The following is a 14,800-nucleotide window of genomic DNA, read 5'->3' as shown; positions in this document are numbered from 1 at the left end:
GATTGGCTAAAAGCTGTTGCTAAGCTTGTGTTTTTGTTCTTAGGGAAAGTTAAAAGTTGAGTGTGACCTATTTGAACTGCATCCTGCTGCTTTTGACTCTGCTTTGCTCTTTCCTCTGATCCACATATTTTTTCTGGCATCTTTTGAAGTTTAGATTTTTTAAAACCCACTTATATATAAATTTAGTGTGCAATATTTGAAGATTGTAACATTTTAATGTGTGTTTATGATCTACAAACTACTGTAGTTTAATTTTTAAAATCTAATTGAATACTTGAAAGTTGAATTTATTGACATAAAGCAAGTTCTAATTGTAGAAAGCAAATGCATTTTAAAACCTGCCTATTATAAATACTAAAAATTATCTGGATATCAATAATATCTTTGTTAATAAGAACAAATCCAAACTATTTCACTTAATTTTTTTCAATTGAAATGTAATATGAAAATAGTTATTAGGTCAAATTTTTATGATTTAGGATAAAGACTGTTGCTCATACTGGCATGTATATCACTAAAGGAAAAGAGTGACTTTATTTATGTTTTCTTGAAGAGGGCTGAAAAGATTGATAATGCTTTCGGTTATAGACCAGACCCAGGACAGGGCTAAATGAAAGTTATATTGTGAAAGTGAGTTTGGTCTGTAAATTCAGTAGACAAACATGAACTGTTGTAGTTCCAACAGCTTTTTCTCTTTAAGGCTCTATTTGGCATTGATGAGAATAAGACTTTGAACTAGATTCCCCCAAGCACTCTGCTGGAACCGGTAGAAATGATTGGAGCATTCTCTGAACCTTAAAGCCTGACCCAAGTCTTGGGTGAGTGATGTAGAGAGCCACAGACTAGCTTGGATCCTCCAAACCTAATGTGAGTTCCAGGATACAGATCATGAGAGGGTGTGTGTGTGTGTGTGTGTGTGTGTGTGTGTGTGTGTGTAAAATGTGTTTTAATTTGTCAGTTTAGTCTTTAATAAAACAATATTACCAGAATTCTGATGTATATAGTATCTAAAACTGTAAAAGTGTTTTATCAATAAATTATTTAAGTTCAAATAAGAAAATTAATTATCAAATCAATTAGTGAAAATACTGGGGCTATTTTATATTTTCAGAAAATTTGAAATTAAGGGGTTATGAATGATGGTTGCAGTATTTCTATATTTTCTTGTATGCATAATATCAAGAAAATCTAGATTCACACAGGTAAGTGCTTTTCTGGGTTTTTGAAAATATCTTTATACTTTCATTTTTTATTCTGCTCTACATGTTCAGAGAAACTTCTCTAGTAATGAACTATAGAAGTCATCCCTGAAATAATAGACTTAGATAAATGGTTTTGAGTGAAAACTTTTCTAATAGTTCACCTTGCATTCTCAAGACACTCTGCAGTTAAACTGATCCAGAAGCTTGAACAAAAAAGTGAAAAGAATGGTTGATTTCAAACAGCTACTTGCATTCTTTATTATAAATATAAAAGTTAAAACAATAAGCACCAAAATGTACAATATCCACTAAAACTAAGGAATCATGATGGGATGTGCAATCTATTCCTTCGACCTTACAAAAATTGACAGTTACACCCTTTCAGGAGCATGTACAAAGCAAATGTGCCTGAGCTTCTCCTGGCATCTTTAAAGCCAAATATCCACCTGCTGTAGCAGTTCACTCACTACTATAGTTTTACTTGAGCTGATGTAGACAGGCATGAGTATTTTAAAAGACTGGAACACATAAACTATACCCCTCCTAATCACTGACACATTTATACATGTATGAGAATGTTCAAATGTGCTCACACAGATGGTGGGAGAGAAATTAATAACTGAATTATTAGTGGCAACAAATTGTTGTGGCAGTCCTCCAATGAATTTAATGTTGATATACATTTGTAGGTTACTTTGAAAAAGAAAGTTCAAATCTAATATTTTATAATATCTCTAAAGTATGTGTAAGGAATGGATTTTAAGAAATATAATTTGAAAACTGATAATATACAAGAAAGTCCAGAGCAGGAAGGGGCCAGGTTCTAGTTAGCTGAAAGCATGTAACTGGATAAAATCAGGAATTATATTTTTGCTATTTCTTCTTCTTATTTTTTTTCTATAGAAAGAGACAGGGTTCTCGCTATGTTGCCCAGGCTTGTCTCAAACTCCTGGCCTCAAATGATCCTCCCATCTTAGCCTCCCCAAGTGCTGAGATTACAGGCATTGAGCCACTGTGCCTAGCCAGGAATTATATTAAAAGATTAGAACTTTAGAGTTGAAATAAAGTTTGAGAGATCATTAAGTTCAGTTGCCCTTCATTTTAAATTTAAAGGGATTACAACTAGAGAAGTTTTCAGGCTTTTTTTTTTCTTTGCAAAGATAATAAACTAGATGACCCTCCATTTAATGCTTCCTAACAGAATCCCAAGCTATCTGCTAATCTGTATGATTTATGTACGTGGTTAAGTCTAACCTTAAATCCCAATCTCAAATTAAGAGATTTCTGCTTGTTCATATGATTTTAAGAAATGCATATATTTGGGCCGGGCACGGTGGCTCACACCTGTAATCCCAGCACTTTGGGAGGCCAAGGCAGGCAGATCACAAGGTCAGGAGATTGAGACCATCCTGGCTAACACGGTGAAACCCCATCTCTACTAAAAGTACAAAAAATTAGTGGGGTGTGGTGGCAGGCGCCTGTAGTCCCAGCTGCTCGGGAGGCTGAGGCAGGGAATGGCATGAACCCAGGAGGTGGAGCTTGCAGTGAACCAAGATCGTGCCACTGCACTCCAGCCTGGGTGACAGAACTAGACTCCATCTCAAAAAAATAAATAAATAAAACAAAAATTTAAAAAAGAAAAAAGAAATGCATATATTTGACATTTAGTACATATTTACAAATAATGAATGATTGAATGCTAAATGGTTACATAGTATCAAGTTTTCTGTTAATTGGTAAAGTAATAGTATTATTTTATCAATGTAAACTTATACGAACATATATTTTAAAAATTAGACTCATAACAAATTAAGAATGTTACGGTCTCCAATTTGTATCATCTCAAAAAAATACTATTTTAGTATTTCTGAGTTATTTGCCAGAAAATAAAAACGCAAAAATTAAGAAGATCATATTCTCTATTACTATAAGCAAAATGATCTTGAATTCCATTCAAATCTGAATTCCTGTAAAAAGCATATATTTTTAAGTGGTATTATATCTTTTATTTTTTGAGAGTATGTTTTAGCAAAACAGAAAGCTAGAATGGAGAAGCAAATATAAACTTTTTATTTGATGAATTATAGTCCCCTAAATGTATCTATGCCTTTTGGGTAAAGGGGAAAATGGCCCACAGAGTGAGAATTTGGGAGAGCAGAAGAACAGACAGGAAAGTTCAGTGAACAGCATTTTATTTTTAAAATACATAATAACCTCCTACAGATGTAGCCTTGTACTTGTGCTCAGGTTAAGAATCTACAACTTGATACTCTCTTGGAAAGCAAGAGACCTCCGAAGGAGGCAGAAAAAGAAGGTGGTTTAAAGGATTATAGGACCTACAACTAAAGATCATCAAAAAGGAACTGAGTAGGGGTTCTTCAAACTGTGCACGAAAAGCACACATTGCAGAATTCTATTCACCATTTGGTAGTAAAAATCATAGGGTAGGGAGGCTTGGATAGGGAAGGCAAGATAGCTGTTATAAACAAAAAACAACTGGATTTTAAAACTTTAGAATATTGTCATTTGTTTCTTTGAATAAAAATTATCTTTAGTATAAACAAAGCATTTAAAATTCAGTCATGATTAAGCTAATGACTCATGAATATGCATTTAGCCCAAACATTTTGACCACGGGTAAAAATCCTATGGTTAAATGGGATTAGTTCAGTTCCATCAAGTCTGTCAGTTCAGGATAAGTTAAATGTATTAGGTTTGGTTTTAATCTATTTTGAATGGATAATTTTTAATATTATGCCTGGCTAATTCCATGTATTTAAAATTATAGGTTACATACTAAACCAGTTCTTGGCCTGTGCCCACAAATAGAAGCACTATGATCATTTCATGTGTTCACATTGTTTAGGTACAGATGAAATCCAGCCCCTCAGAAACTGTTAGAAAAATTATACGACACAGAGTATATTCAGTCTGAGAAATATTTTCTACTTGCATATATTTAGTATCTTTTGTTGCCTTTTTTTGAGTTTGTATATTTCCTTCTCCTTTTTTAAAACCTTCAGTAGCACCTAGTAACATACAGCTTAAAGTCCTAACTGTCCATTTCCCCCTCACATTCACCTTTTTCGTAGACCTCATAGTATTCTAAATTAAACCCATTCCTTCTTTCTTAACTCAGTGATGATGCTGAAAAGTAGCCTCTAAACATTGTAATATGTCTGCATGAATTCTCCCACTTAATTTTTATATTTCAACAGACACTTTCTTTTCTATCACATCACCTTGGATAGACCTAAGGATTATTTAAAGCCAAACTTGGTTACAAAATGTTCCATAATCTTGTCAAACAATGGTATCTTGTCAGACACAGGAAGTTTCTGACTTGTAAGTACATGCCTGACTTAACAAGTGATCCATAGATGCCTCTGTCAGACCCTGTATAGCTGCTTACCTGGTAGTGCAGGAGAGCAGTCACAGAAATATCAAAGAAAAATCAAAGCTTGGATATCACAAGATTTAAGAAATGCATATATTTGGGCCGGGCATGGTGGCTCACACCTGTAATCCCAAGGAGTTCCAAGGAGATATCTGTGAGTTCCAAGGAAAAGTAGAGAGATTCTGAAAGACAGTGCTTAGCAGAGCTGAACCCAGTAAAAGCTGATTCCCCCACAGAGCCAGCCTGCCTGCCTATAAACAGGCAGGTTTTGTGGCCCCTAAGCCTCAAAAATGTTTACATGAAGAGTGAACTTGAAATTCATTATTAGGCTTTCAATTAAGCTTAAATAATTGTTTTAATGGAAACATCTCCTCAAAGTTCCTTCATTCGATACATAATTTTTGAGGGTCTCCTGTGTGCAGGGCACTAGGACATTGGAAATATAGCAGTAAACAAAAAAGACAAACATTCTGATTTTATGGCACTTACATCCTATTGAGACTAAATAAATAAATGGGAGATATCAGTAACTTACAAAATTAGTGTGATTAGTTTGAGAAGCCTGCTTTCTTCCTAAAACCTACCACTTTTCCAGAAATGGGGGTCATGTGAGGAACATGTAGGAGGTTGGGTAGATTCAGATGAGATATGTAGTGAAGAGGCTTTGGGTAGGTAGCATGAGGCCACCAAAGGCCCAGAAAGAGACAGGAGTGAAGAGGGAAATATGGAGGAGAGAAGCTCTCAAAACCCAAGATCACCCATTCCATGATTTCTTAAAAACAAAACAAAACAAAAAAAAAACTCACCCTGAGTAAAAGTAAGGAAGATAAATTTTTCTTTCTTCCTACCCTCTTTTCTTGCCTCCAGAATCAAGAACTTAGGTGAATACACAGTTATCAAAATTTTAAATATATATTCAGTAAAAGCAGCAACCTCATATAGTGACTGCTGCTTTGGATTCTGACAGACCTGAGTTCCAGTTCCAGGCAGAATTTTACAAGTTTTGTAACTGGTCAAGTTGCCCATACTTTTAGTTTCTATGTCACAAATTTGTAAAATAAAAATAATTACATCTGCTTTATAAAATGTAAAATGTTAAGTGTCTGATACACAGGAGTTAACAAATTAGTGGTCTTATTATTACCAGCCTAGAAAACCTGACCATTATTTAACACATTGTTTCTTTAGGGGTAAAAGCAACTTTTTAATTTAAAAGCACTGACACTTCTTGGAATAATAACTATTTACAAATATTGGTGATGCCTCATATTTCTAAATAGCTATGTAGAAAGTTAAAACACTGTGCATTTCTAAAAGAAGAAACCCTAAATGAGAGGAAAATACCAAAGACTTGTCAACATTCTTGTTCCTTTAAAGTGATATAATTCTAAAAATTGAAGAACTGAAAAAAAAAAAAGTATAGAGCAAATAAGAGGACCAGTTTAAAGTTCAGTGCTAAAAGGATCTTAATGTACCCAAAACATGATGTTGAAAAGGGAAAAAGTGCTTAGCAGACAAGCTATGTAGATAAAAACAGGAAGATATGAGCTGGAGGAGAAAAATCTAGACAAAATTAGTAAGCAGAAGTAGTCTTATAAACCAGCATTTGTTCTAAATGAAACGTTTTAAATGACAATAGGGGATTTTTCAAGAATGCTTAAACCACATAAATCTAACAAATCCCACTCCCACTCTTAAAGGAGTTCTTTGGTTTAATGGCTAAAACCATCACTCTATGTTTTCTAACCAATTATTGCATTAAGTATAATTCTGATTCCAATGAGGAGATGTGCAAATCTATAGTACAGGGTTTAACATGTGGTCCATAAAAGTATGATTATGCCTTTTAGCCTAATTACTGCTTTTTCTACTAAAATATATCTATTCCTTGTCATGAACTGATCATAGTTTCTAAAGACCTAATGAGTTCAGGGAAGCCACTTGATCAGGAAAGCAGATGATTTGAGATTTATCTCCTAAATTTCAAAAACAAGAGTTTGAGGCATGATTGCCTCCCTCAAGGAACTTACTACCATATTGGAGAGACAAAATCCACTGTCATCTTCTACACTTCTCTCCCTTCCCATTGTTCCAAAGACTGCCCTCTTGCCTTGCCAAGATTGCCTCAGCAGCCTTTCTAACTAACTCATCTCCTTGCCCCCAGTTTTGCCCCTTCCAATATATTTTTCTACACCTTAGCTGACATGCAAATCTGATGTCACTCTACAGTTTAGAACTTTTAGTAACTCCACAGTACCCTTAAGAATGAAATCCGTATTCTTTAATGAAGCTTAACAATCTCTCGTTTAGTGTTTATCTTTTTTTTTTTTTTTTTTTTTCCTTTCCTGTTGCCAGGCTGGAGTGCAATGGTGCAATCTCGGCTCATCACAACCTCTGCCTCCCAGGTTCAAGCAATTCTCCTGCCCCAGCCTCCCGAGTAGCCGGGACTACAGGTGCGTGCCACCACGCCCAGCTAATTTTTTTGTATTTTTAGTAGAGACGGAGTTTCACCATGTTGGCCAGGATGGTTTCGATCTCCTGACCTTGTGATCCGCCCGCCTTGGCCTCCCAAAGTGCTGGAATTACAGGGGTAGGCCACCACGCCCGGCCCACTATTTATCTTTTACCTAAACTCCTTCTGTTAACTCTCCTTACCCTCTTTTCCAGACCCATTGAGCTTCCTGTATTCTGCTTCCCTAATGGATCACTCTCTCCTTTTTCTGGGTCTCTGCATATGCTAGATCTTTTACTTAGAACTTTGTGTCTATTCTCCCAAACTCTCCCCCAAATTTTCTTTCCGAGGCCTCCCTACTAATACTCTTAAGCTGTAGCTCAGGTATCTTTTTCCTTCAGGAAGCCTATCTTGAACTACCATTCCAAGTGCAGACTCCCTAATGTTTCATAGTTCTCTGTTAAAATCAAGTCATTTTACACTACTCTGCTTTTACACAGATTATCAGCTTGCTCTTGAGAAAAATAAGGTTGAGTGCATTACTGCTAAGGACAGATGTAGAGGCCATGAACCTCACTTTGATACAGTTCAGTAAGTTGACCAAAATCTTTTTAAAAGAAAGGAAATATTTCAGAATTACTATTACTTACTTCTTGGATTAAATGTCAGGATTCTTCCTAAAAGAAATATCAAAATGAAATGTTTAAATAGCAGACTTTGTAAGGTAGCTCTGGCCTATACTGACAACCTGTAGTAAATATCAAAAACATAGCCCTTTGTAATCACTGTTCTGTGTTCAGGATGTTCATCTTTTCAGCAGATGTTTATTGCATTCCTGTATGTGCTCAGCCCTAGAGGTTGAGAGAAGCACCTTCAGGACATCTGGCCTACCTTCGAAATCCTTAGAAATTACTTTTTATTGAGTGGTTTAAAACAAAACATTTCAAAAGTTAAATCTGCACAATGATAGTTGCAGGTTAATTAATACATTTGTTGGACTGGGTGTGGTGGCTCACACCTGTAATCCTAGCACTTTGGGAGGCAAAGGCGGGAAAACTGCTTGAGTCCAGGAATTTGAGACCAGCCTGGACAACATAATGAGACCCTATCTCTACAAAAAAAATTTAAAAAGTAGCCGGGTGTGGTGGCCTGTGTCTGTAGTGCCAGCTACTCAGGAGGCGAGGTGGGAGGATCACTTGAGCCCTGGAAGTCAAGGCTGCAGTGAACGTGAACCAGGATAATGCCACTGCACTCATCCTGGCTGACAGAGTGAGACTTTGTCTTGAAAAAAAATTCAAAAAATACATTTGTTGGAACTCTTGGTTACTGTAAATTTATTTGGAGGCAACCTTTTTACGTTGGAGAATAGAGTGACCAATTCACTCTAGTGCTCTACAGCAGAGAACAAGAAATTTGTACTCTTTGAGGAATTTAGGTCAGTCTTTATAGAGACCATAAAGGAATCCTGACATTTAATGGCTTGAAGGTTCTCCATAAACCACTAAATTAGAATATTAAATTAAAATTATTTTTCTTTTCTTTTTAGTTTCAAAAAATAATTTGAAACTATCTGGGGAAAAAGGGAATCCTAATTGGAACTTCCTATACAATTTCAGTATATCTGAAATATTTCTTCAATAAATATTTATCAAGCACTAAGTATCAGACTACTGTATGTATGCAGTTTGCAGTTTTCACTTGCATTTACTTATTTTAAGCCACTTTTGATTTAACTGAGTGCATGCTTTTCCCTTGCCTCTCATTAGAAAATGGAAAGATAAGCATTCCTCATTTTACAAATGTCATAACTAAGATTATGCCCTACTAGACAACTATAAAACTGTGATTCCTTCAGAAATAAAATCATACCTCAACTCTTCTAGAACCAGTCATCATTTTTCACATACTTCTACCTAACTAGCTTTTGTAGCTCACAATCCCATACATCAAGTGCGTTTATGTTTCCAAGTCATTCATTTACAACCCATTTATTTCGCAGTGTATGTCACATTGCTGCAAATTGGATGATGTACTGGGTTTGTTTTGTTTTTGTATTTGCTTACAGCTGAGTGGGCATTTGATCATACTGTTTATTTTTGTGGCTGTGCTCAGTGGATGAGAGTTTGGAAGCCTCTGTAGCCTTTTCTTCTATATCGACATTAACTCAACATTGCTTATTTTGACCAGTAAAAAATATTTTGGGTGCTTTAGCTATTTTTTAAAAGCAGTATAGAAAACATGTGTCATTTATCTTATTATTAGGAGATAAATAAAAAATAACCATTTTGACATGCCACTTTAAACATGATAAAGAGCTAAAAGAGTAACTTAGTCTTCACTGAGACACTGTAGCGTCACTTCTAAGACTGAAACTTATTTTCATTTATGAGTCCTGTTCTGTGGCCATCACTACTGCTATGAATTCCACTTGTTTCCTTGTCAGAATGTTCCAACTTTTTTTGTTTTTAACCTGAGCACTTAAGCTTTGAAAACAGCATAAACATGCAAAAAGAGATCTAATTTAGGAATTTATTTATTTTAAAGAGAGAGAATAGAGTTATGTAAAGAAATAGTACTGACATAGGACCGTAGGGATCTGGATTCTGGGCCCAACAATGTTGTTTTTCTCCTTTGTAACCTATATTTTCCCAAGTTCCTCATCCGATTTCAGAGATTGAAATTCTGTCTTTATAACCCAGGGAGGGCGCTTATGAAGGAATACTAGAAATTTTAAAGCCTTTGAATATACTTGTGAGGAAAAAGGCAATTCAAAGATAGGCTGCCAAGGTTTATTATCTCTGTAGGGGAGTGATATTTATAGCTTTTACGTAGCTTACCAAAATGAATTTTGCATTGATTATAAGCCAAGGTCCCGTACATGTTGCTGCATTCTGCCGCCCATTCAGCGTCGTTTGGACATAATGGGAAAGGAAGAAGGGAAATTTCAATAGTTTATCGAATTTACAGAGAACTTCATTACTCCTGGTGCTGTCAGGGTCAGTCTCGAGGTTGGCTGCTGTTTGGCTCTAGGTAAATGGCCGAGCGGGAGTGTAGCAGGCAGATTCCCCTGTCCCTGAAGCCCGAAGACTCGTGCTGCACCTTCCTGACAGTGCACGCTCACCTCGCTGCCTTCCAGAGCCCATTCCGTACCTGAGAATTAGCAGTTGGTGGGGGACCTGGGCCCCCGAGGTGATTTTTCACCTCGTCGCCTAAGACAGCCAGCTCCTCGCCTCCGCGCCGGGGGGCGGGGCTTTGCGGAGTCGTGGGCCCGCATTGGCTTGCGTGGCCGCCAGGGTGGTGAAGTGACGGGCGCGGGGCGGGGCCGCGCGGCTTGTTTGTCGGCGCCGCCCCGCCCCTCGCCGTCAGTGCTGACTGAGGGGCTGCAGCCCAGAGCCGCGGCCGGCTTCCCAGCGCTCGCCGCCTGCGTGCGTCCGCAGCCGTCCCCGCGCCGACATGCGCCTGGCCACCGCCGCGAACGAGGCGTACACGGCCCCGCTGGCGGTTTCGGAGCTGCTGGGCTGCAAGCAGTGCGGCGGGGGCGGCGACCACGACGAGGTACCTGGGCGAGGGGCTGAGCGGGCGGCTGGGTACCTGGGCGGGTGAGCACCCGGCCGAACTGCCCTGTGCAACACGGAGGTCACTTCACCTCCTCACAGTCGCTGCCGGTCAGCATCCGAAAACGCTCCCCAGGTAGGGCGGGCGGGCGCCTGGGGAGCAGCGTCCCGGCCCTCCCGCGCCCTTCGGGGAAGGGGTTGCCTGCGGTGGGTGGGAGACCGTCGCACCGTGTGTCGTCCTTGGGCAAGAAGATGCTAAGCTGGGAGAGACTGCGACCCCGGTCATGTAAATGAAAGTCTCCAAAACGTAAATAATAATGTCCTGTGGACAAGTCTCCACAAGTCAGAAACCCAACAGACCTCAGTCTGAGGGTGAAACAGCCTGTGGATATGGCCCCTCGACGTCTTGTCAAAACAGATTATTTAGCCACATTCACCCCCTTTGCCTCCTACTTAAAACACACACACACACACACACACACACACACACACAGAAAAAAAACACATTTGACTCTGGGAAGAGCTGATGTTGCCTGAAATAAGTGTGTCCTGCAAGCTCTATGACGTTATGCACAGGGTCTACTCTTGCGTATTAAGCCATCCCTTTTCTGAATTGGCCTTCAGAAAGAGGTACTTAATTGTAACATTTTGTGTTTTTTCTAAGTGGTTGCAAATAGGAAACCATTTGAAAGTTACTAATGTAACCTTAGGTAAAACTCGAACCTTAAATTTGAATTGAAATCAGATGTTGTGAGAGTATTGCCTTAGTTCAAGAAATCTAAATGTGAATTCTCTCTGCAGCTTTGCCCATTCAAATGACGTGGTTTCGTAATTTCTTTAATGGAGTCTATTATCAGTATACTATGTATATTCATAGAAACTTAAATGAAGACACTTTGTCATGAAGGTTGTAAAGCACTAAATATTTTTTCGAGATTTTAACATTTATGTACATATTACATGTTCCTTGTTTACAGATGATAAAACAATCTTTGAAAGTCTCTTACAATATTGCTTTGGAAATTTTACCAAAAGTGAAAACAGTATGGAAGTGTTGAATTAACATTTACAGTTTCTGTTTGCGGGTCATAATAGATCTTTTCTCTTTTTGAGTAGAAGTGAGCCCTAATCATCATGCTTGAATAGATCTGTTATTTCTGCTGATGTTTGTGTGCAGAGTCCTGGTTCTTGCCCAGATCTGGAATTTCTAAAGATAGCCATGTAAACTAAAAGATAAAGAAATAGATTTTGGCTTGCATATTGTTACAGCACTTATGGGATTGTGTTCAGGAAACCAGGAAACTTTGTATAGTTGTATTTCATTTTTAACACATCCCAACATGTGGGAAGATAAGAAGGAATGCTTTATAGGAAAACTATTCACTTTACAAAAAGAATAACACAATTATTTCAAATAGCTAGCTTCCATAATGCTTTTAAATTAAACACTTTCAAGAAATGGAACTCCTGAGCAAAGTGTAGGGCACAAATATGGCCTAAGTATTACAAATGCAGTAACTTAAAGTAAGTAAGTGTTTTTCTAAAATACAGTTAGTTCATAGAAGGCAAAAAAAAAAAAAAAAAAAAAAGTACCTGGACTTTCAGTATTTCTAAATTACCCATTAGTATTAATGACAATATTAACAATTATTAGTACACTTTGCTATAGTAGGCATATTTCTTTCTAACACTTCTAGATCGCTCAATTTCTATTTAACATTTTTGAATGTCAAAAGCCCAGCACCCAGCTATAGGCAATCTCTCAGAGAAGGGAGAGTGGGATGGGAACTTTCACTTTTTATATAACATATCTTTACCTTGTTGAAATGTTTTTCAAAAAACACATGCTGGTTTTGAATTTAAAAAATAAAATTACTGTGAATGCTGTGATAATCACAACAGTGATAGTGTAGTGAGGAAAACAAAATGATTCAAATTATTTGTGTATTTTTACTTCTCAACTAATTTTGCAGGTGGGTAGATACTGTAAGCCAACAATGCTTTCATTTTGCACTTGTCATTCGTTATTTCACTTAAGGATATTGGTATAGATGCATAAATGTATCTCACAAATTTGAAACATCTGACTGGAACAGTTATTTTCAGTACACACACATTGATTCATACAATGATACAATAAATACATCGTCTTTCTGTGGTACTACTGTCAACATTCACTAAGAATTTTCACTCTGAAAATTAGTGTTTTGCATTATACACTGAGGCAACATATCAGAAGTAATATTGTGATGGTGGAAACTGTTGTTGTCTCTTTCAAAGATGGTTATTAGGTTGTTGAGGGGAAAAGACTGTTAGTTCTCATGTTAGTTTTCCAGCCACACCTTCACATAGAGCCTGTGAGGTTAGTGCTGTGATTAGTATCTACATCTGCTTTTCAACAAGGCCATTTGTTGGTGGCAGCTCTGCCTCCTAGAATCTGGATTGGCCAAAATTTGTTCAAAGTCTGTAGTTAAGTTTCTTACAGCTACAGATGAAGGAATAATTGAATTAACCTAAATAGGAAGTTATGAAATGTATTTAGTTTGGCTTATGATGACCCCATCAAACACCTGCAGTGCCTTTTTTGATCAGCATCTACTAGAAAAGAGTTGTAACCAATTTAACATGTGACCAAGAAGTGTTTCAAAAGTGAGTTTTCTAGAAAATGGAAACTTTTTATAAACCAAGAATACTACTGTATAATAACAGCGGTATCTATAAGAATCTCCAGGGTATCAAGAAGTCTTAAAGAGGCTCAAAAGAGTAATAATGAAAGATACCAACTCTAGAACCAGATGTCATGGATTCAGCCCCCATCTCCACCACTCACTAGTACTGACTAAGCCAGAATATTTGAGTTCAAATCTCAGGGCTTTCCTTGGACACAGGGTGGGGAACGTCACACACCGGGGCCTGTCGTGGGGTGGGAGGAGGGAGAGCATTAGGAGATATACCTAATGTAAATAACAAGTTAATGGGTGCAGCACACCAACATGGCACATGTATACATATGTAACAAACCTGAACTTTGTGCACATGTACCCTAGAACTTAAAGTATAATAAAAAAAAAAAGTAAAAATAAGTTAAAAAAAAATCTCGGGACTTTCATCAGTTAGTTATGCTAAATGGAGATAATAATAGTACCTGCTTCATAGATTAAGGTAAGGATTAATCTAAGACTCGACTTTTTCATGAATATTGTAGAACACCAAATACTGTTTCTAAACTTTAGTATCATAGACAAATGTCTTTGTTTACAGGTAATATAATTTAAAACAGTGCTCAGCTCATAAATACTTTGTGCTAGCTGCTGCTGCTGCTATTGCTATTTATTATTATGAGCCCTAGTTGCTTTTTCAATGTTATTCAAGAAATAAGCAGAAAACTAAAAGGCAGTTTGGTTCTCAGATATCATTGACTAGTGTTAGGGTACCAGCCACAGTCTAGAAACCCCACTTTACCCTCTCTTCCTGTGCTACTTCTGAGAAATTAAACAGCCAAATCTGTTAGACCTTATACCTAAAATAAGACTAGAATCTATAATAAAAGACTCACTTTTGTATAATTTGTAAAATTTTCTATAGTTTATAATATGATGTAGTTGGGATTGATGGTATTATTATTTTGTCATCATCCCTATTTTACAGATTAGGACTCTTCAATTTGGAGGCTAAAGAAGAAGGGAGACAGTGTTATCAATATGCTCACTTAATTTAGCAATAGGATGGACTTACAAAGACAAGAATTACATAGAACTCTTGCCATAAATATAGGAAATATTCTGTTTCTCAAGCATTCATAGCCACCTTCTTGGAATTGTAAACCTATGGTTTTATAATAATTTGGCATATAAACTATATATTTGGTAGAGAAATAAAACCAGAATAATATAATTTGTATGCCTCTTTGTTTCTAAACCTATGTGCTGTCAATCTGGTCACATTTTTAAAAAGATGACTACCTTTCATGCTGCTAATGTATTTGTAAGATAAAGGCCTAGAAATTGGTGAGGTTTTTTTTTCCTGCTTACAGATAACATTTTACATATTATGCACTTTGCTTCTCCTCCCCTTCCCTATTATCATAATATAACTTGAGCTTTTAAAGTCAACTCATGTAGAAGTGCTTCATTCTTTTCTAAAGACTGCATGCTACTCTATTATGGTCATGCTGAACTTTATTGAAACAGCCTTC

General features: G+C 37.1%; 1 protein-coding gene across 4 annotated transcripts in view; it reads left to right on the top strand.

Moving 5' to 3' along the window:
* Positions 1-14,800, top strand: part of SESN1 (sestrin 1) — a 110,523-nt gene that overhangs the window by 76,364 nt on the left and 19,359 nt on the right. The window contains exon 1 of one of the 4 annotated variants that reach the window (XM_033234801.1): positions 10,405-10,606. The exons of 1 other annotated variant lie outside the window; for it this stretch is intronic. In XM_033234801.1, coding sequence (XP_033090692.1) covers positions 10,505-10,606 — 102 coding nt within the window. In that variant the 5' untranslated portion in view covers positions 10,405-10,504. Of the gene's footprint in view, positions 1-10,404; positions 10,742-14,800 lie in introns of those variants that run through there. 2 more of the 4 variants (XM_033234803.1, XM_033234802.1) reach the window with 2 other exon arrangements.

The sequence above is a fragment of the Trachypithecus francoisi genome, unplaced genomic scaffold (genome assembly GCF_009764315.1).
Source record: "Trachypithecus francoisi isolate TF-2019V2 unplaced genomic scaffold, Tfra_2.0 Lachesis_group15, whole genome shotgun sequence".
Classification (NCBI taxonomy): Eukaryota; Metazoa; Chordata; class Mammalia; order Primates; family Cercopithecidae; genus Trachypithecus; species Trachypithecus francoisi.
Note: the sequence above shows the minus strand (reverse complement) of the source record. Positions and strands in the feature narration are given on the sequence as shown.